A 20,006-nucleotide genomic window follows, 5' to 3' on the forward strand; every position below is an offset into this window, starting at 1 on the left:
TTTGTACAACCTTGCAAAGAAATCATAAAAAGGTGGTTTAAAATGCACATCACAGGGGTGGGCGGTGGTTGGGGAGGAAACCCCTTAGCAAACAAGATGGAAAATGAGCTTGCCCAGTCATCTTCAGACAGGCAGCAACAGGCAAAGGTAACCTGAGCAATGGCAAGAGGTAGGCACAAAGACAGAGCCACTACCATTCCACTATGAAAGATGAAATTAGGAATAATAGAGGTGTCCACCACTGCCTACATTTCATCTTCTCTGATTTATGTTCTTTAAAGCTTTGCAACCTCGTCTACACCAACCATTTCCGGTAGTATCTACACAAATACTAAAATATTTTCAGTGTAGACACTGCAGCAGTGAAGAAGTACAATGGACCTGTAACTTACTTGTACAGTGACAGAGGATAAGGGTGTAGCTGAACACTCCTATCAGTCCTAAAGGATTAAATTATTGCAATGTTATTTATTTCTTGTGCATATTCAGTCAGCCAGTGGACACTGGTGGATACTACAAAGTTACCAGCATACTTACCTACTTTGGATGCCAGAGAAAAGCTTTCCTCTCTTCTGATTTTCTTTCCGCAGAGAAGTTTCTACCATATCAACTCCTCAAACTGTTCTAGCAATCCAAGCACTATAAACTGTAAGCTGTAAATCAGTAATACTTTTCAGAATGTTCAACACAAAATCATGCTGCTGTTTGTGCAACTGATTTCACGTGAAAGGAAGAAAAAGAGCAATTCAGAAAAAAATTCTTTGACATCTTTTATCGTGCAAGACAGTATTTTACAGAGACAGAGGGACACACACAAAGGACACTCCCATCAGTTCTCAGTCTCATAGCAGTAGCTCAGTCTCCATGTTTTGCCATTTTGATCTTCAGAAGCCAATAGGAAATCAATTCTTACATCTTAGATAACTCCATTGCTTCCATTACCCAATTCAAGGAAGTAGCAGTAGTGATACAGGACTAAAAAGTGAAATCTGTCACGGGAAGATCAGCTTTGTAAAGATGCTCATTTCTCCCCACCCCCTGCCCATCAGCTAGACTTCCCCTTCTTACTAGTTAACTTGCATTTTGGAAAAGAGCAGATAATCTTGCAATTCAATCCTGTCCATATTTACTTGGGAAAACAAATCCCACAGAGGAGGCTTGCTCCTGAGTAGGCACATACAGGATTGCATTCATAATATAGTTGCTCCCTTAGTTAGCCTCTAGATTCATGATGAAACTCCACTTCATGCAAACTGAGCCTTAGGCTGCACAAGGTGTACAAAGCTTGTGACCTATCAAAGAGGAAAGATCCCATCAGCCATGCTTGGCGGCCACCAGAAGCACAGTAGATCTTCTTAATTGGCGGCCACCAGAAGCACAGTAGATCTTCTTAATTGGGGGCTGCAAAAACAGGGGTCTGTCAAGCAAATGACAGGTCACAACCTATGGCTGGGGCTGTGTTGTGCCAGGCAGGCAACACAGATACACAGGCCTGTGTTGTTCAGTGCAATATTGCATTGCTCTGTTTTCTGCTCCCAGAAACAAGCTTCTTTGCTCTGCAGATTCCAGTCTCCATACATCATGCATATTGATTATGTGGACATAAGATGATTTTATTGCAGTTTTTTGTCCATCTTGTGAGCCCAGGGCTGGGGCTACCTGCACTTCCTTGGCCTTTCGATCAAGCTCTGCCAGCCGTGTGCTCCTGCAGCATGGAGGTGATCACTTTACAGTCCGTTACCTCCTCCGGCAAGTAGCCCTCTGTGTCCCGAAGAGTAGGGTCAGCTCCAGACTCCAGGAGCAGTTTCACAATGTCAGAAAACTCACAGGTAGAAGCTAGACGGGAAAGGGCAGAAAAAACACAGGTTACTTGGCTTACAGAACACTTGATGAGTAGTGTGTTTCAAAATTGCAGAAGCAACAAGTTTTAAAGCCAAACGGAAAACGAAGTTGGCAAACCAGAGAAAACTCTGCTTAAGATTGATATTCCACATTCTATCGACATGCCTAAGAACCACTATTTCAGTTTCTTGAAATGTATGTCAGGTCACAGTTTTGACAGTAGTTAGTAAGGAATGATTACTTGGGTCTTGATTTATTACTAGAAAGGAATAGGATAAAAGTCTGAATCTTGGAACATGAAAAAAACCAACTAACAGAGCTCAATCTTGGAGAACACTATGGCACCTCTGCTATTAACTATAGATATTACAGCAAAATTACTTCACAGGTAGCCAGGAAAGCAAAGCTTGCTGAAACGAAAGAGGAGGAGGATGGAAGAGATGCAGGATATTAAATTTAAATCGTAACCTTTCAGAGGAAACACGAGACCAACCTTGACTCTGACATTTCCTGACTTTTGAGCAATCTAAAAAATGGAATTATTTTACCAGACCATTAACACATTTTTTAAAGGCTCACCCTTATAAAAAGACAAATTGTAGGCAAGACATTTCAGGGTGTGAAAAATTTTCTAGGCAAAGGGGGGGGGGGTTGCATCTTTTGCAGGCACAGTGACAATTGTGGCACATAATGTCTCAATGCTGCCATCACCCACAACTCATGACCTGCAGCCTTAGGAAGAAGAAGTGGCTAAGAGATCAAGGCCTTCCAAAAGAGGTAGTAAAGCAGTGTTTTTCCTCCACAGCAGATGCCTTTTTACTCTGAATGGTTTCTGAGTTGTTTGCAAATATGCCACGTAATAATTCTGGCTACAGACAAAACTGCTACTTTTTCTGGATTCATAAAGGTTCATGGAACCACCTAGCATCCATAACTCTGATGGCAAAGGCCATGTCCCACGAGTATCCCTCCATTAGTGGCTTCATAGCTTGTGGAACAGAAGGCTGACTGCAGCAGCTGATGTGATGTATCTAATAGTCTTCTTCTGCCCATTTTTTGGACTTGTCTGCCTGATTTACAGGGGACACGAGGTGAATGAAGCAGGAAGAGAGACCACTCGGCTGAAACCAACCGATTGCAGCATAGATAATTTTACTCTCATGGCAACCTCCTATTTTTCAGCATCTGCCTTTGGCTGGGGATTGAATGCGGGTGAGCAGCTTTGAAAACTAAACTGGACAATGGAAATAATGATTGATATAAGGCAAACTGGCATGAAAAATATCTTAGAATCCAAGTCATTGTGGCTAAGTCAACTTAAGGAAGTTCAACTTAAGTAAAGATGCCCATTCCACCCTTCCCCTTTGCTCTTGCAAAGTCTCTCTGTAGGGTTAAGGGGCGCCTTAGGAACTATGTAGAATGGCCCTGTATTGGGTTTGGATCCTAAGATCTAATGTAAGGGAGCCCACTGAAGGAAAGTTTCTGTCTCTTCTTGACAGTAGCCCACACCTTAGATTGTTTGAGGCCTTTTGTCTCCTCCCTGAAAGGCTTTAGGCAGAGGATTGCAAGTGCACTCCGTAAATTAACTTATCTTGTAATTCAAGGCACTGTAAGTATCCCCCATGCAAATTTCCCTATGCTGGCATTATTGGAAGGACATGGGATGGGAGAGTAAAACTCCAACCAGGCCACTGCTATGTAAAAACTGGCTCTGCATTGATCTTTATTCGAATTTGAGCAGTAGATGAGCACTGATTTCTTCACAAAGAAATTTCATTCCAACAGCACTTTTCCAGCAGAGGTGGTTAAATATGATTCTATTCTCTCCTTCCTTAAAAAACATAGAAGTAGGAAGTACACTGCTAAAGAAGCTTCCACTTGCCAAAGAGATGAGATGCAAAAATATTACAAATCAGAATTTGCCTGTAGTCCTGGAGAAAAGACAGGAAGACTGTAATGCATTAGAGCCAGGAATATTAAGTGAAATGTTGTACAATAGATTTGTGTATTGTAGCTCATACTGGATAGAATTATGAATTGCACACTAGACTAATGTAACACCATAGGAGGCTCACTCACACTGGAGAGGAAGCCTTTGCTTAGCCTGAAAGCATGATGGCTTTGGCTGGAAGATTTACCCGAAAGCAACTTTGTAACTGAAATTTCCAGTGGGAGCTAAACCTTCAAGAAGCCTCTCTGTTGAACACTAATTACTGTTTTTAATTATATTTTAAATCAGCACATTAGTGGTGTACTTCTTTTTGCAATTAGGTGTTGTAATTAGAAAGTATCTTGAATGTTTTGTTGCCTTCCTCAGCTGACACAGGGGGGAGAGGAAGCAAAGGTTTAATTAAAATAGGACAGCGGCACATTTGGAGGTTATTTAAAGAACAATTTTAGCATTTTAGGAACTTATGCTAGGCGAAAAATCATTTATCTGTCTGGGCTGGAGCTGCTAACCACATCTGGCAAAAAGGTCTCAAACCAAATACAGTCATACCTCGGGTTGCGTTCGTTTTGGATTGCGTTTTTTTGGGTGCGAACGTGTTTACCTCCGGGTTTCGCCACATAAGGCTCTTTGAACCAACACATTGAATTGAGCCAGCAAACAATTTGGTAGCTAGTGCAGTTGTGCCAGAATCCGTGTTACATGCTAATACTGTCCTGTGCTGGGCAACAAATTGGCGAAATTGCTTGGAAATCAATCTCCTAGAAAGGCTATAATGGAAGGAACCCTGAACAAAAACAATGGTCCAGGCCCAATAGAGATATGTGCAATCTGAAGTCTGACCCACGCTTCTGTGAACGCCATGCTACGTTTAGCGGAATACTGACAAATTTCCGTGCGCTGGGAGTTCTAGGAAGAGATGAGAACACAAGGGTGTTATTAAATGCTTGGGGGAATTCTCAGGTGGGTTCAAGAATGATGCAAGATGTCATTTCTCATAGCGAGGGGCCCTTGGAAATCAGTGTGCTTTCAAAAAAAGGTTTGAAAAACACGAGGACCTACTTCACATGAAAAGGTAGAGCACGGAAGGTGGCCCATTTGATAGTGCACTTTTGATTTCGATTTGGATTCAACCCTCCATTCTTCCACAGGCGTAACTGGCGACCTTGTGCAAATCATTCTCTAAACACTGCAGTTTTAGATTTATGAAAATGTAAGTAAAAGTGACCTACTTCATAGGACTGTGGCAAGGAGGTAACAGATTGGAGAGATTGCACGGCATATTAGAATTGCTATATTGGCGATAAATAGATCTCGGTGGTAGTAGGAACCTTTACAGCTGGCAAAATTAATTATGGTTGGGATCAGCCCATAAAAAGAGGCAGGTACAACCTTAAAGATGCACAACTCAATCCTTGACATGTTTACTTGGACCCCCCTCCCACTGTGTTCAAGGGGCCTTACTCCAAGTACATTGACAGAGGACTGCAGCCTTCATTGATTAATCAGCAAGGGAAATTGTTAAACCAGTATCGCTACAAGTTAATAGCTCTTTTTTCAGCTTTTTTGGTTCCAGGGTTACCATTAAAGGGAATATATTAAAAGATTGCATTTTGTTCTAATAATGAGTGGCATTTTATACAGTTTCTTTCAGCATTGTAAAAATAACCTATACAGTATTAAAATTGTGTTAACATTTCTTTTATTTTAATCTATACCATTTTAACCAGTTGACAGCCCAAAATGAGCAAGCATCAAATTGTGGCAGGGTTGTTTTCTGGATTGTGTTTCCAAACAAACCAAAACAAAGAAAGCCAGACATTAATCCAGCCCCCAAATGCCACCATCTTTCAACAGAAGTGGGGGTAGCTGCAGCACTACTTGAAAATAGCCTGCTTGCTTCTACAACAATGGCACCGGGGATCCTTTACAAACGGAGGTGCCGTGTGGATAGATATTTGGCATTTCCGAGGAGGGGCCCAAAGTGAGACAATGTGTTGCCACTGCACCGGGAAACCCAAGAGGGCCTCAAGCCCACCTCTAAAGAGTGCAAAATTTCCCCTGGAGATTAGAACAGCTGTTGGATTTACAGCACATCCTGGGAACGTCTATTTATCAAGCACCAGGGAGGCAGCCCTGACACAGGCACAGGTGAAGATGAATTTCCATTCAGCACAGTTTGCCTTCCAAGTCCATTAATCCTCAGGGTTTTCATGATGGATTTCTCCTTTTATTATTTATTTCCACTCCAGCATCCCCTCCCACTGCCCTGCGACAGCGCAAAAAGAGCAGAGCAGATGGTGTTTCAACGAGGAAGAAAGAACCCGGGAGGATACAGAGAGCCAGCCCACGCTACAGTCAGGTGACTTCAAGTCCAAGGAGAAACCTTGATTTCCTCTGGGAGACACAGAGCCAATCGTTTGAGCATTCCCTGAGGGAAACAAGTGTGTGCATGGGGGGGGGGGGAGCGGCGGGGTGGGGGGAGAAGGTCTTAAAGAGGGAATTTAAGGCTAGCAAGCCATTCATGAGGGAGACCACACACATCCTAGCCTTTTCAAAGACACAGTGCTAGTGCTGACCACTCAGTGACAGGGGCACCAATAACCAGAAGATATTGGACGGAAGGGGGTGGGTCCCCTTAGGCAGACCATTTGAGGGTAACATACTGGGGAGCTGTCCTTCATTTAACCTCTGAATGGCTCTGACCCGTGTTTAATCAGAACAAACCAGGATTTATAACCCATCTAAGGATGCAGCTTGACACTTTCTGTAATCACAAGAGCTGCTGAGGCAAGGACAGCTGTCAGGCCAAACATCCTCATCAAAAGATAGATAAACTCAGATTCTATTTCACCATCCTTACTGTAAAGGGATTTTGCTAACTACATGGTTTGTTGTACAGCTGCAGCAAAGGAGCAGGGGAGGATGCCCATAGACAAGAGGTTTGTGTCTACAAGTCTTGGTTACAACGAATGACTTTCTTATGCAGTGCAAGGAATGAATGAATGAATGAATAAATAAATAAGGATTTTTCAGGGGAACGCAGGCCTGAGCAAGTCACAATGATTAATTGAACAAACAAGATATTGTCAGGCTTCAAGTAATGTTTGATTAGTGCTATTGGGGGTGGTAACAAAGAAAACAGGATGCAAGGATACAGGCAGTGAACTCAAATGGTAAGAACCCAACATTCCTTGCTGATAAACAACAGACACCCCTTGGGTGTATTAGCTACATCAGACTTTATTATACTGGCTTGGGAGGTGGGTGGGATCTCCTTAGCTCAGGCATAGGCAACCTTCGGCTCTCCAGATGTTTTGGCCTACAACTCCCATGATCCCTAGCTAACAGGACCAGTGGTCAGGGATGATGGGAATTGTAGTCCGAAACATCTGGAGAGCCGAAGGTTGCTGACCCCTGCCTTAGCTGGAGGTGTTTAAACAGAGGCAAGACAGCCATATGACAGGGGTGCTATTGTTGCATCCTGCACTACAAATCCTGCACTGAGCAGCGGGTTAGAATAGTTGTCCTCAAAGATTCCTTCTAACTCTATGATTCTATTTTAGAGACTGACTGAGTAAAGTTTAAGTTACCAAAAGATACATCAATGGTCATTAAAAAACAAAACACCTATGGTATTTGAAGCCATCTCCCTCATTCATGCAATATTATTATTCACTTTGGCACAGGTATTGTAGCAGGTTTAAAGGAGACAAAGTTAAGAGTCTTATCTTGGAAAGCAATGTTTCCTGGTTTGAACAACCTATTACAAGTTGCTAAGCAGGCCTTTACTTCTGTTACATTTAGCTGTCTTGGGTATCATCTTCACTCTACCAGATAATGTAGGTTAATAGGCAAATATGCTCACTCACTGCTTACCGTAATGCAATGCTGTTTGGCCTTCATCATCCTGGGGGGAAAAGAGAGAACAAGATTTAATTTTATCCACACATATACATTTTAAAAGAAAGGCATGATTTTCTCTATTTCTTGGGTATAATAGTACAGGGAACATCTCCATGCCAGATTTAGAACAGCTTCACTGGCTCCCTGTCTGTTTCTATGAGCAATTGAGAGTGCTGGTTTTAACCTTTGAAGCCCTAAACATTTTGGGACCCAGGTCCCTTATGGATCGCCTTTCCCCACAAGGGCCTGCCTGCATATTAATGGTAATCCCCCAAGGCTCGAGAGATTAGACCAGGCTTCCTCAACCTCGGCCCTCCAGATGTTTTGAGACTACAATTCCCAGCATCCCTGACCACTGGTCCTGCTGGCTAGGGATCATGGGAGTTGTAGGCCAAAAACACCCAGGAAGACTGGATTAGACTTTTTCAATGGAGGCATCCTGTCTTTGGAACTCTTCCCCCAGAGAGACTCACCTGGCACAAAGTTTGTTCTCTTTTTGGCACCAACATCTTTTTATTATTGCAGGCCCTTAAAATAACTTATTCACGCTGGCATGCTTTATTACTGTTTATCATTTTATAGACTTTACTGCTTATGGGTTTTGACTGTCTCTGTAAACTGTGCTGTGCATTCTTTCCCTGATTGAACAACAGGGTATAAAATATAAAAAAAACAAGACAAAATGCCACTTGACTTACATTCCTGTGAGTTATTTGTTTAATGAGATACAAAATCTGCAGCTAAAATGAACACTAGAGATGATTTTAGTTGAATCCTTATCTTTTCAACATGGGTGGTAGTGACAAACAGATCTGCTTAAACTCAAGTGACACAAGCAACACAGGTGATGCAGTACTGTAGCTGGAGTTGCCCCAACTTTTGGGGGGGGACTAGGATAACTTTTTGCTCTCCCGTGTTCTTACACATTGGCTGTTAAAGAGCCTCTGTCTCCTCCTTGGCTAAACAGTACAGTCATACCTCTGGTTACGTCTGCTGCGGGTTGCGAACGTGGCAAACCCAGAAATGTTTACTTCTGGGTTTCGCCACGGCCTGCGCATGCACAGGAGCATTCTGCACAGTGCGCACATGCGCGATATCGCCGCTCAGGATGCGGACTTTTCAGGGTGCGAAGGGCACCCCAGAACCGATTGTGTCCGCAACCCAAGGTACCACTGTAATTGAAACCTGTGTGGTAGAGAACCCAAGGCCTCACACCAGGTTCTTGCTTCAGCCCCCCCCCTTTCCAAACAGACAGCAGGGTACCCTGCAACTTGGCACTTGATACCCACTGACCCACCGGTGCTAAAACTCTTAACAGATCTTTGAACCACAGCCTCAAGCTCAACATTCATAGAATAGGTTGCAAGGTGCTGGGCTGCGCCACCTTACATTGACATGGGTCTTGAAACAACCTCCTCACCATCAGGTTCACTTACAGGCCTGAATGAAGCAAAACAAGAGGCAAAGCCTCAAAGAGGAGATGGAAGATCTACCTTTATGAATGTACCTATGAACAGTAATAGTCTTAGGCTTCAATCCTATACAGGCAGCGGCCATTTTAGGTACGTCCAACTGACAAGCGATCAATGACACCCAGGTCCTTTTGGACCCAAAAAAGGGTGAAACAGGGGCAGGGCAGAGTGTGGTTATGCACACTCTATGAACGTGCGCGGGGGCCAGGAACGGAACCCCTGCACGAAATGGTCACCACCTATACATACTTAGCTGGAAGCAAGTCCTTTTGAACTCAAAGCACTCTGATAGGAGATAGAACCTTAAGCTTGAGCCACAGTGGATGATTATCAATCACCAAAATGTGTTGGGTATTTTGGTTTTCCTAAGACTTTACATGTCTATAAAGGCTGAACTTTCAATATTGTTTTTATTTTTATTTTCTTCCCTCAATGCTGCTCTGTTTCCACCACCTTCTTAGCCAGACAAATTAAGCTTTTGGCATCAAGCGTGCCATTTAGATCAACCTGGGGCCCTCTAGGTGGTGTTAATTCCCAGCCAGTTTATCCCAATGGTCAGAGATGATGGGCACTATAGTCCAACATGTGGGGACCCAAGGATGAATGACACTGGTCTAGACTACAGTACCAGTACCTGAACACTGTCAGCACAGGCCTATCCCTCCTCATTAGGCTGTATAAACCCTTGGTATCAAAACCCATCCCTATGTCTGCACAATTCATTTTGCAGGCGAAGACTCTGATACTTTTGCCCTCCTTTCTTCTTTCAGATTATGACATCTGCCTAATTTCATAGAACCACAGAACTGTAGAGCCAGTGTGGTGTAGTGGTTAAGAGCGGTAGTCTCGTAATCTGGGGAACCAGGTTCGTGTCTCTGCTCCTCCACATGCAGCTGCTGGGTGACCTTGGGCTAGTCACACTTCTCTGAAGTCTCTCAGCCCCACTCACCTCACAGAGTGTTTGTTGTGGGGGAGGAAGGGAAAGGAGAATGTTAGCCGCTTTGAGACTCCTTCGGGTAGTGAAAAGCGGGATATCAAATCCAAACTCTTCTTCTTCTTCTAGATATGGAAGGGTCACTTGGTCCAACCCCCTGTAATTCAGGAATCAGAGCTAAAGAATCCCTGACAGATGGCCACCCAACCTCTGCTTAAAAACCTCCAAGGAAGGAGAGTCCACCACCTCCCAAGGGAGTCCGTTCCACCGTCAAACAGCTCTTGTTCTTGCACTGACTTCTGACCCCTACTGTGCCCCACTTCAGCAGCCCTCAAATCTCAGCCTTCACTATGCTCTTGTCTCTGGCCCTTGAAAATACCTTCTTCACACAGTGTATAGTTGAACTATGGAACTCACTCCTATAGGAGGCACTAATGGCCACTAACCTAGACTGCTTTAAAAGAGGTTTAGACAAATTCATGGAGGAGAGAGAGCTATTGATGGCTTCTAGCTGTGATGGCTATGCTCAGCTTCCACAGTTGGAGGTAGTAATGCTTCTGAATACTAGCTGGAAACCACAAGAGGGGAAGAGTGCTCTTGTGCTCGAATCCTGCTTACAGGCTTCCCATGGGCACCTGGCTGGCCACTGTGATAAGTTGCAAGAATAGATGGTACACTGGCCTGATCCAGCAGATTTTCTTATATAATATAGTCCGTCCCCCCCACAAGGTCTGAGGGACAGGGGACCGGCCCCCTGCTGGAAAAGTTTGCTGACCCCTGGTCTATAGGGCAGGAGGTGGTCTTGCAAGTTGCAGATATTGGGAACCTAAGTTGTAAATAAATACATTCACAAGATCGTACTGCACCATTTTAGCAGGACTTAGGTGTGCGTGCCTCACTTTCTCTAGATAGAAGGGCCATCCCCCCCCCCCCTGCAATTCCCATGGCAATTCCATTGAGCATTGCTACCCAAGATGGGCAGACCAGAGGCATTTTGTGCATGTTTTCTACTGCATATTCAGTTCAGTTTTAAAGTTCTTGCTTGCCAAGTCTCTTCCATAGGTATGGGCTGCAGCTTTTGTTCCTCATGGTGATGATTTCCTTCAGTACCATTGGACTTTAGGATGCCACATCTTGGCTGTGATTTACCCCAGAAGCGCAGAATACAGTAGCCATAAAAGTTGTTGGTTACCAATTGGGGAAAGAGCTAGCAGTCTGGTCCACCTCTCTTGCCTTTGAGTCTGACATTCAGGGGTGTGTGTCTTATGCATCCTGGTCTACCTTTTCTGAAAGTTGACTTGCCCAGTTTTGGCTATTCCCTCGCCTCTTGACCTTTGGACTCTGTTCTGCCTTTGCTGGAACTTGGCTTTGCATCATATGGATCACACCAGACTGGCAGCTGGGCGCCCTGCAACTTGCCACTTAGCACAAAAAAGCTGGTTACTATATTTTATACTGGATCAAAGCGCTACAGATCATGGAACTATGGTCAATTTCCCATTGTATGAAAAGTACATACAATAAAACAGATGCAATTCTATTAACCTGAAGTGAACAGCTTAAACGTTTTGATGATTAACAGGTATATAAATCCTGCTAAATAATAAATAGTAAGTGCCGATGGCAATAACGCAAGCTGTAAAATTATTACACCTGTGGCCATATGCTCACTGGAAAGGTTAGCTTTGTACATGAGAGAAGGTAAGTTCCCTTTGGCTTTTGTAACAAATATGCAAAGCCTCCACCGCCAGGCAAGGACCAAGGCACTTGAACCAGAGGAGTCTTTAGCATCAACCCTTGATCAGCTGCTGCAGAACAGCAGACACCATAAGCAGTGGTGAAGAACGAACCCCTTCAGGTGAATGCCTCCCCCTGCCCCATTCTTCTGTGCTATACCGTATATGCTGCCTATGGCAGTGACCCTTTCAAGCTTCTCCATTTTGCATTGTTTCCACTTGTGGCTGCTGGGTCAGAACCCTTTTCCTGCATAGAAGCAACTTTCTAAGAGAACACTGAATCCGGAACAGTAATAAAAGATTAAAAAGATAAAAGTCCGCATGAAGCTGAATGCTAGCTAAAGTGTTTGTGCTGTGTTAGCGATCATATATATTCTCCACATAACAAAATTTTTAATCTAGCAAAGCTGAAGAGGCTGCTACAGAAATGCCCATTAAGGATTTCCAACTGCCTACATAGAGCTACGTCCTTGGATTTTACTGCCCAAAATTCCGTGTCTAATGGGCACCTATCTATTGCGTGCTGGACAGAGATTCTGCTCAACTCCAGAGTGAGAAAATCTAATTCTTAATCCTTAGAAATTTCAGCATGAAAACTCATTAGGAGAAGAGTGCCCTAAGTAAGTGTCACCACTTCAGTTGAAAGGAAATAACATGATTGTCACCTACATAATTCTACTGGCCTTCCTGAAAGGCTCATTGGCTCACAAGAAAGCAAGTCACACAAAAACTAAGCTCTCCGGATTCATGCATGCTTGTACTGTACCACTACACAAAATGGATTATATAAATATCCCTAAATTGTGCTAAACTTTTGGAATGCAAGAGGTTATTCACATTAGGGTTTTTTATGTTTTAAAAAGTGTGGAATAGTGTAGCAGCACAGTTTTCCATGTGTAGCCCTGATAAATTGTCTCTGGGCAACTACTGCGGGAAATTTCCAGTCCTACTGTAAAAATGCAACTATAAATAAGCAAATGGAACAGAGTGACAACATTTGATCTTTTTTTCTTGGAAATTGAGCAAGATAATTAAGTTTCATTTTGAGTTACTAAGCAAGAAGAGGGAATATTTGCCACTGTTATTTATACTCTGCTCTGTTCCAGGATGAATTACTGCCTAAATGTAGCTCATTTGGGGCTGTACCTATCAACAAGAACTAAGGACAACTGAAATATGGGGGAAATGGTTAATTGATCATGATTTTATATTTCACATTTCTTCACACTAAGAGTCATTATGTCCATACCGAGGCCGAGTTCTTGCATTACACCGATCTTGGAAGCTCATCCAATAAGTTGTTCGCATCAGCTCTCAAACTGTCATCCATTTTAAAGATGGCTGGCAATATGAAGCTTCTGTTGCCTTACATCACATTAAATTAACAGCAACTCACAAGCAAGCAAACAAACATGGCTTCTAGGGATGGATGAATCTGTCAAGTTTAGTTTCTCATTGTTCCAGTCTTTAGTTTAACACATTTCTTTATCGGTTTGTGATTTTTCTTTGTAAAAAAAAGCTGCCATGAAAATTCATCCAAATTTAAGTGAGGATTTCTCATAAAATGCACAATTTTGCAAACAATTTTCACCAATGCATGCATTTTTATACATACTTTCTCCTCTGCTTTTTTGGTAACATATTTTTTGTTTTGAGAACAGCATTGCAATTTTTAGATAAGTGAAAACTTTTAAAGATTTATCCACACATTTTGTGTGAATTAGGCAGGTCTGGTTTTAAAATTAGGAACCAAACCAAATTTCTCCTCCTTCCTATAGTTTACTTATTAGGTTCCATGTAATCTGTTGTTGCCCAAGAGTGTGGACCTAAGGACAACTAAAAGACAAAGGTTTCGTGAATAACTCCCGATGTAAGAAATAATGAATATTCATGGAGAAGTGAGCTACAACCAGTGTGAAAACATACAACATGGGAATCTTTGATCTCATTTATCTGACAATGGTTAATGCCAAAATACTGCAAGGAGTAAGAGGGAGGCCAGCACAATGCAGGAACAAAATAATTTTTAGGAATTTTGACAGAATCTTGCTCTCCACTCTACATTGACATATTTCTTTCTTGTTTTTTAACTTTTATTTTTATTGAAAGAAGTCAAACAAAGGTAAAGGTAAAGGGACCCCCGACCGTTAAGTCCAGTCGCGAACAACTCTGGGGTTGTGGCGCTCATCTTGCTTTTCGGGCCAAGGGAGCCAGCGTTTGTCCACAGACAGCTTCCGGGTCATGTAGCCAGCATGACTAAGCTGCTTCTGGTGAACCAGAGCAGCGCACGGAAACGCCTTTTACCTTCCCGCCGGAGCGGTACCTATTTATCTACTTGCACTTTGATGTGCTTTCGAACTGCTAAGTTGGCAGGAGCAGGGACCGAGCAACGGGAGCTCACCCTGTTGCAGGGATTCGAACCACTGACCTTCTGATCAGCAAGCCCTAGGCTCTGTGGTTTAGACCACAGCACCACCCGCGTCCCTCAAAACAAACAAGATAATAAAAACAACACAAGTACAAATCCAAAAAAGCAACACAGTATATATGGAAGAGACTTAAACCAGTTGAGTACTTAAGACCATTAGGAAAGTCAAATTTCACGTTATACTGTGAATCAGGAGTCCTGTGTATATTTGTTGTATGGTATATATGATAAAATGCCACCAAACATCATAGATTTTTTTTTTTTTTAGGATCCTCTGAGCATTTTGTGACACATAATTTATGAGTTATCTTTTCAACTTGTGCTAAATGTCACGTATTTTTATACCAAGGTGGAAGCTGCAAGTCCTGTAAGGTTTTTCTATTTGGAGCAATTTAAGTTCTGGTGGGCACCAGCATCCATATCAAGAGCTCCTGAGAGTTGAACCCCTGCAGTTGATTGTCCCATAGATTTAGCAAACAAATCTGCAGTGAAGTTGGAATAGGATATCTGAGTATTTTGCTCACTTGTTGGCAGTTCCATCATAGGTGGAAAAAGAACAGAAGAAGAACAAGGTCCTGCTAGAGAAGAAACCTTCTTAATAGTTCAGGAAGAAAGGATGCATTTCCAGCAACAAGTTGCCCTGAACAGTCCAGGAATCCCCCAGGCACTTATGTGATCAGATAAAGTCTCAGAGACTTCAATAATCACAGGCAGGCAAATCCCCCCACCCCCTATACAGCTGTTCCCTACCAGCATCACTGGAATCTTCTCTGGTTTTTAAAACAGCCTCGAAATACTTTTGCAGATCGCCACTTCTGAATACTTTGTTTAAAATACATAGAGCTCGGTGTCATGACACCCAAATACAAAGCAACGGATGGTCTCATATGGGAGCTAGACATCAGTGATAGCACCAAACAGTGAAGAAACTTACAGGTCAACTGCAAGAAGCTGACATAGCCTCTCCAACAATCCCCCTTTGAGCCCTATTAGAGAAAATGAGAAAGCTCACTCCCTCCACAAAAACTACATAATTTAGGATCGGAAGCAAACTCACTACTTCATCTTGACTCCAATCATTTGTGAACAAAAAGGTAAAGGTAAAGGGACCCCTGACCATTAGGTCCAGTCACAGACGACTCTGGGGTTCAGGTGCTCATCTCGCTTTACTGGCCGAGGGAGCAGGCGTACAGCTTCCGGGTCATGTGGCAAACATGACTAAGCCGCTTCTGGTGAACCAGAGCAGCGCACAGAAACGCCATTTACCTTCACACCAGAGTGGTACCTATTTATCTACTTGCACTTTTGACGTGCTTTCAAACTGCTAGGTTGGCAGGAGCTGGGACCGAGCAACAGGAGCTCACCCCGTCGCGGGGATTCGAACCGCCAACCTTCTAATCAGCAAGTCCTAGGCTCTTTGGTTTAACCCGCGTCCCTTAGTTGTGAACAAACGAAACACCTAATACAGATCCTTGGAAGATCCTAGTTCTTACTCTCCTGCATTGTGAGAAATGTCAATTTAATCTTATGCTCTGTTTGGAGTTGTTTAAACTACTACTAATACCTAAAAGGAGCTACCTTCTTATCCCATGACTCCCAAGTTTACTTTAATAAGGGACATGTCAAAGGCTTATTTAAAGTCCATGTATATAATATCTAACCAGATCAGTCTTATCCATATTTGTTGTTCCATCTGTCCTTGAGGAAAAGAAGAAGCAACAACCAGTGTGGGACTCCCATCTTCATTCACTGCTACCCTCACCAGCTGGGCTCCTCCTCCCCACTGACAGAGGTCACCAGTTCCTCCTGCCTTGTGACAAAGAGTAGCAAGACCATCTGTTGCAGGGGTGATTGCATCAACTGAGCACCTGTGAACCTATATGATGCATGGGATTGACAAGACCCAATAGATGATGATGATGAACAGATTTCATCTAGACCCCACCCTGTTATACCAGCAATTTCCAGGTGCATTACAGTCACTTTCAGGAAGGCTAGATTATAGATTTCATAGTATCGTAGAATTGTAGAATTGAAAGGGACCCAGAGGGTCATCTCGTCCAACCCTCTGCAATGCAGGGATTCTGCCCACAGCCCTCCTGGCTGGGCTCAAACCACCAACCTTCGGTTTACCAGACACAGCGACCCTTGCACCACAAGGATCAATGATCAGCTGTTTTCAGGGGCACCCAATGCTTGTTTTTGAACTGAACAGCCCACCTCTATCCAAAGCCATTAATGTAAGCACCTTATATCATTAAGATAGGGGGACACGGGTGGCACTGTGGTCTAAACTACTGAGCCTAGGGCTTGCCGAATGGAAGGTCGGCAGTTCGAATCCCTGCAACGGGGTGGAGCTCCTGTTGCTCGGTGCTGCTCCTGCCAACCTAGCAGTTCAAAAGCACGTCAAAGTGCAAGTAGATAAATAGGTACCCCTCCGGCGGGAAGGTAAACGGTGTTTCCGTGCATTGCTCTGGTTTCGCCAGAAGCGGCTCAGTCATGCTGGCCACATGACCCGGAAAAACTGTCTGCCGGCTCCCTCGGCCAGTAAAGCAAGATGAGTGCGTCTGAGTTTGCTTGTTCTCCTTTCCCCATTCTTTTTCCTTTTGTGTCATGTCTTTTTAGAAGGTAAGCCTGAGGGTGAGGAGTGGCTATTTTTATAGAAAGTCACTCTGGGTGAAAAGTGGGGTATAAGCTTTGAATAAACAAACAGACAGACAGACAGACACAGAACTTTAAAAGACTGGTGATTAATGACTTCTATCTAGGAAAAGGCTGCAGGCTAATTCGTTTGTAGCTTCCTGAATCCTTTTTAAAATACAGGTAGGTAGCCGTGTTGGTCTGCTATAGTCCCCCCCCCAAAAAAATTCCTTCCGTAGCACTTAGAGACCAACTAAGTTGTTCTAGGTATGAGTTTTCGCATGCACACGAAAGCTCATACCAAGAACACACTTAGTTGGTCTCTAAGATGCTACTGGAAGGAATTTTTTATTTCATTTTAAAATGTTAGTGTTTCATTGCTGGCTTTCTGAGCCTCTGTTATAAAGGCTGGTGCTGGAGGAAAGTTGATTTGTTTGTTAACAGAGCAGAGAAAGAGGGCAGTCATAAGGGAAGCAGTGAATTGGTCAGAGAGATGGTGGGCACACTGGGCAGCTCCCTTATGCTCGACACCTAGGAGGTGGGGGAGCAAGACATGGCAGCCTGAAGTTATTATCCTTGGCACTAAGCCGAGCCTTACTCACAAAGAAATCAAGGGAACTAGGCAACAGATGCAGCTGGTGGGGCACATATAAAAAGGAAGGAGATCCATGACTCTCCACGTTCAGAGGCGGAGCCAGGAATCTCAGAGGAAACAAAATCAAAAGGTAGGTGGAGATTAGGAGATTCTTCAACTTGATCCAAGTGCATATACACCCTTGTTGGACTTTGCCACCTGGCAACCAGCAAGAACAGCTGTCTGACTTTATGCAGATTCAGTCTTCTTCATCTACATAGCCTTGCCTCCTCAGCTGCCTACTTACTCAGAGGACTCATTTGGGAATGCACAAATGTGAATAAGGGAAAAGAGAAGGGGGCTGCCCAGATGGCAGGGGTTCCTATATTGTGTTTCATTTATTACACTTAAACTCTGCTGTTCTTCTGAAGAACACAGAAGTGGTTTCCAGAGTGAAACAGAGATAGCTGGCAGGGCTTCAGCAGTTGAAAAACACAATGTGCTTTCAAAGGAGTTCTCTGTGTGTCCTAATTAAACCTGTTTCTGTGCAGGGAGGTTAAATTGACATATTCAGACCTATCAGCGTATAGAAACTACATCCAACAGATGAGCAACTAGCTAGCCCCTTCTTAAGCAACATTCCAAATGCAAACATTTTATCAACTGGCACCTGATGTGGTGCAATCTAAGCTGATAATTCACCCCCCTCAAAAAAGCAGAGAGTTCTCTAAAATATAAAGAACCCAAGCTGTATGACACTTGTGCTATACCAAATGTTTATTTCCTGTGAGATTTATATCTCACCTTTCCAATTCCAAAAGGAAATGCTCATGGCAACCAAAGTGTCTACCGCTGCCAGCCCCTCCCCTCCTACCCCCAAGATCTGTTCAGGAAATCAAGGCGATCCCTTTCTTTAACATGCTTAATGAACAGCGAGCCTTAAATCTGAAGCCCCTCTTCCATTTCCTGCAGCCCCTTTTGCAGCATTTTAGTCACTGGCTCCCTTCTGCCTTCCCCAATTGCTTATCGCTTTAGTATGGATGAGGCAGGTACCTGGTTATTTAAAGAGCAGGATAAATGGTCTGAGACAGTTTCCCCCAGCTCCAATTCACCAGGGAACGCTCAAGAATTCCACCTGACACTGGGACAGCGTTGTGCTCTTAAACAATCTGCCGTCTGATCCGATTGTTCCCCAGTGGGGAGGCAGGCCGCAGCTCACTCAAGAGTCATTGATTGGATTAACAGCCTAATTCCCAACAGATGAATAGAATACTGATGTCTTGTCAGCCCAGATCATAGAAGGAAAACACAATCTGCTGCTACAGCTTAGAAATTTAACCCTTTCAGCGCAGTATGGGTCTGGAGACCTGTATTTTCAAACATAACATTATATTCATTTCAACAATGGTTCAGCTAACTATATGTACTAGAGCTCTGCTTCCCGCAGCTGACATAATATTTAAGCTTTTCTTGAATAGAAATAGGCACTGGAAGTCCTTAAAAAACGTAGTATCTGACAGCCCTGAATGAGTTTAAGTAGCTCTCAGAAATCCCAGCTGTTGTTATTCTTGTTTCCCTTACAACACCCTCTGTGGTAGTTTAAGATAAGCCATCCCAGTGAGCTTCATGGGCCAAAGGGGATCTGGGCCCAGGTCTCCTCAGTCCAAGTAAAGCATCCAAAGTACACTTTGTCACATCAGCTCTACCATTTTAATGCAAGACTGAAATTTCAAAAAAAGAGAAAGTGGTGTGTGAAGAGTAAATTAGAAACATGGAAAGCATTTATTACTCAGTGTCTGTCTAAAATAAATAGTTTACAGGATTTGATATAGTGTGCAGTGCAATCCGCCAAGTGTCTTTTCAGATATAAGCCCATTGAGCTCATGGGTAACACTCTCAGGCGAGTATAGGATTGCCACCCTAACTAGCTTATCTCTCTATGAGAAAAACATATATATTTAATTTATATATTTAAATATATAATATCACACAGCCTTCATTGGAGGTTTACAGTGCCTCAATACAATCCTGGAATTGCATGAATTCAGAGTAGGGTTATGGAAGCAAAAGTGAAGGAAGGCTGCACACAGGCATGCGAGTGGGAAGAGAGAACAGTGACAGGGGAAAAGCAGTGGTTTAAAATAACAGAAGTTTGGGTTGAGTTAGCAGGGGATGACACTGAAGGGGGAGCAACAGTTTAAAGCAATGTTTGAGTACTGTACACTGAGAAAGAGTTTGGAAATGCTCTGTTGTGTAAGCTTTTAGGTGTTAGCTTCTCTATTGTATCCATCTCCTATTTCACCTGGTTAAAAATTTTTGTTAACCCTTCAGTGTTTCCACATCCCTGCTTTATTCAAACCTCTGCTATTGTTTAGAACAGTCACTTGTTTTCCTTTCAGCATCTCCCCCTTTTTGCTGTACTCAAACCCTTTTGTGCTTCATGTAAAAGAATGAATGGTACAGAGCCCTCGGCAACTAGGGATACATTGCAATCTTTCAGTTTGTTGGCAGTCCTTAATTGTCCTT

At 43.3% G+C, this 20,006-nt stretch overlaps 1 protein-coding gene across 2 annotated transcripts in view; it reads right to left on the reverse strand.

Moving 5' to 3' along the window:
* Positions 1 to 1,390: 1,390 nt before the first annotated feature.
* The window catches only part of ACBD6 (acyl-CoA binding domain containing 6), a 97,420-nt gene continuing 78,804 nt past the window's right edge, over positions 1,391 to 20,006 (reverse strand). For both annotated transcript variants that reach the window (XM_033151315.1, XM_033151314.1), the window contains 2 exons: positions 7,670 to 7,700; positions 1,391 to 1,836 (listed from right to left, as the gene is read on the reverse strand). In XM_033151315.1, coding sequence (XP_033007206.1) covers positions 1,682 to 1,836; positions 7,670 to 7,700 — 186 coding nt within the window. In that variant the 3' untranslated portion in view covers positions 1,391 to 1,681. The remainder of the gene's footprint in view (positions 1,837 to 7,669; positions 7,701 to 20,006) is intronic.

Source organism: Lacerta agilis, chromosome 6, assembly GCF_009819535.1.
Source record: "Lacerta agilis isolate rLacAgi1 chromosome 6, rLacAgi1.pri, whole genome shotgun sequence".
NCBI classification, from domain to species: Eukaryota; Metazoa; Chordata; class Lepidosauria; order Squamata; family Lacertidae; genus Lacerta; species Lacerta agilis.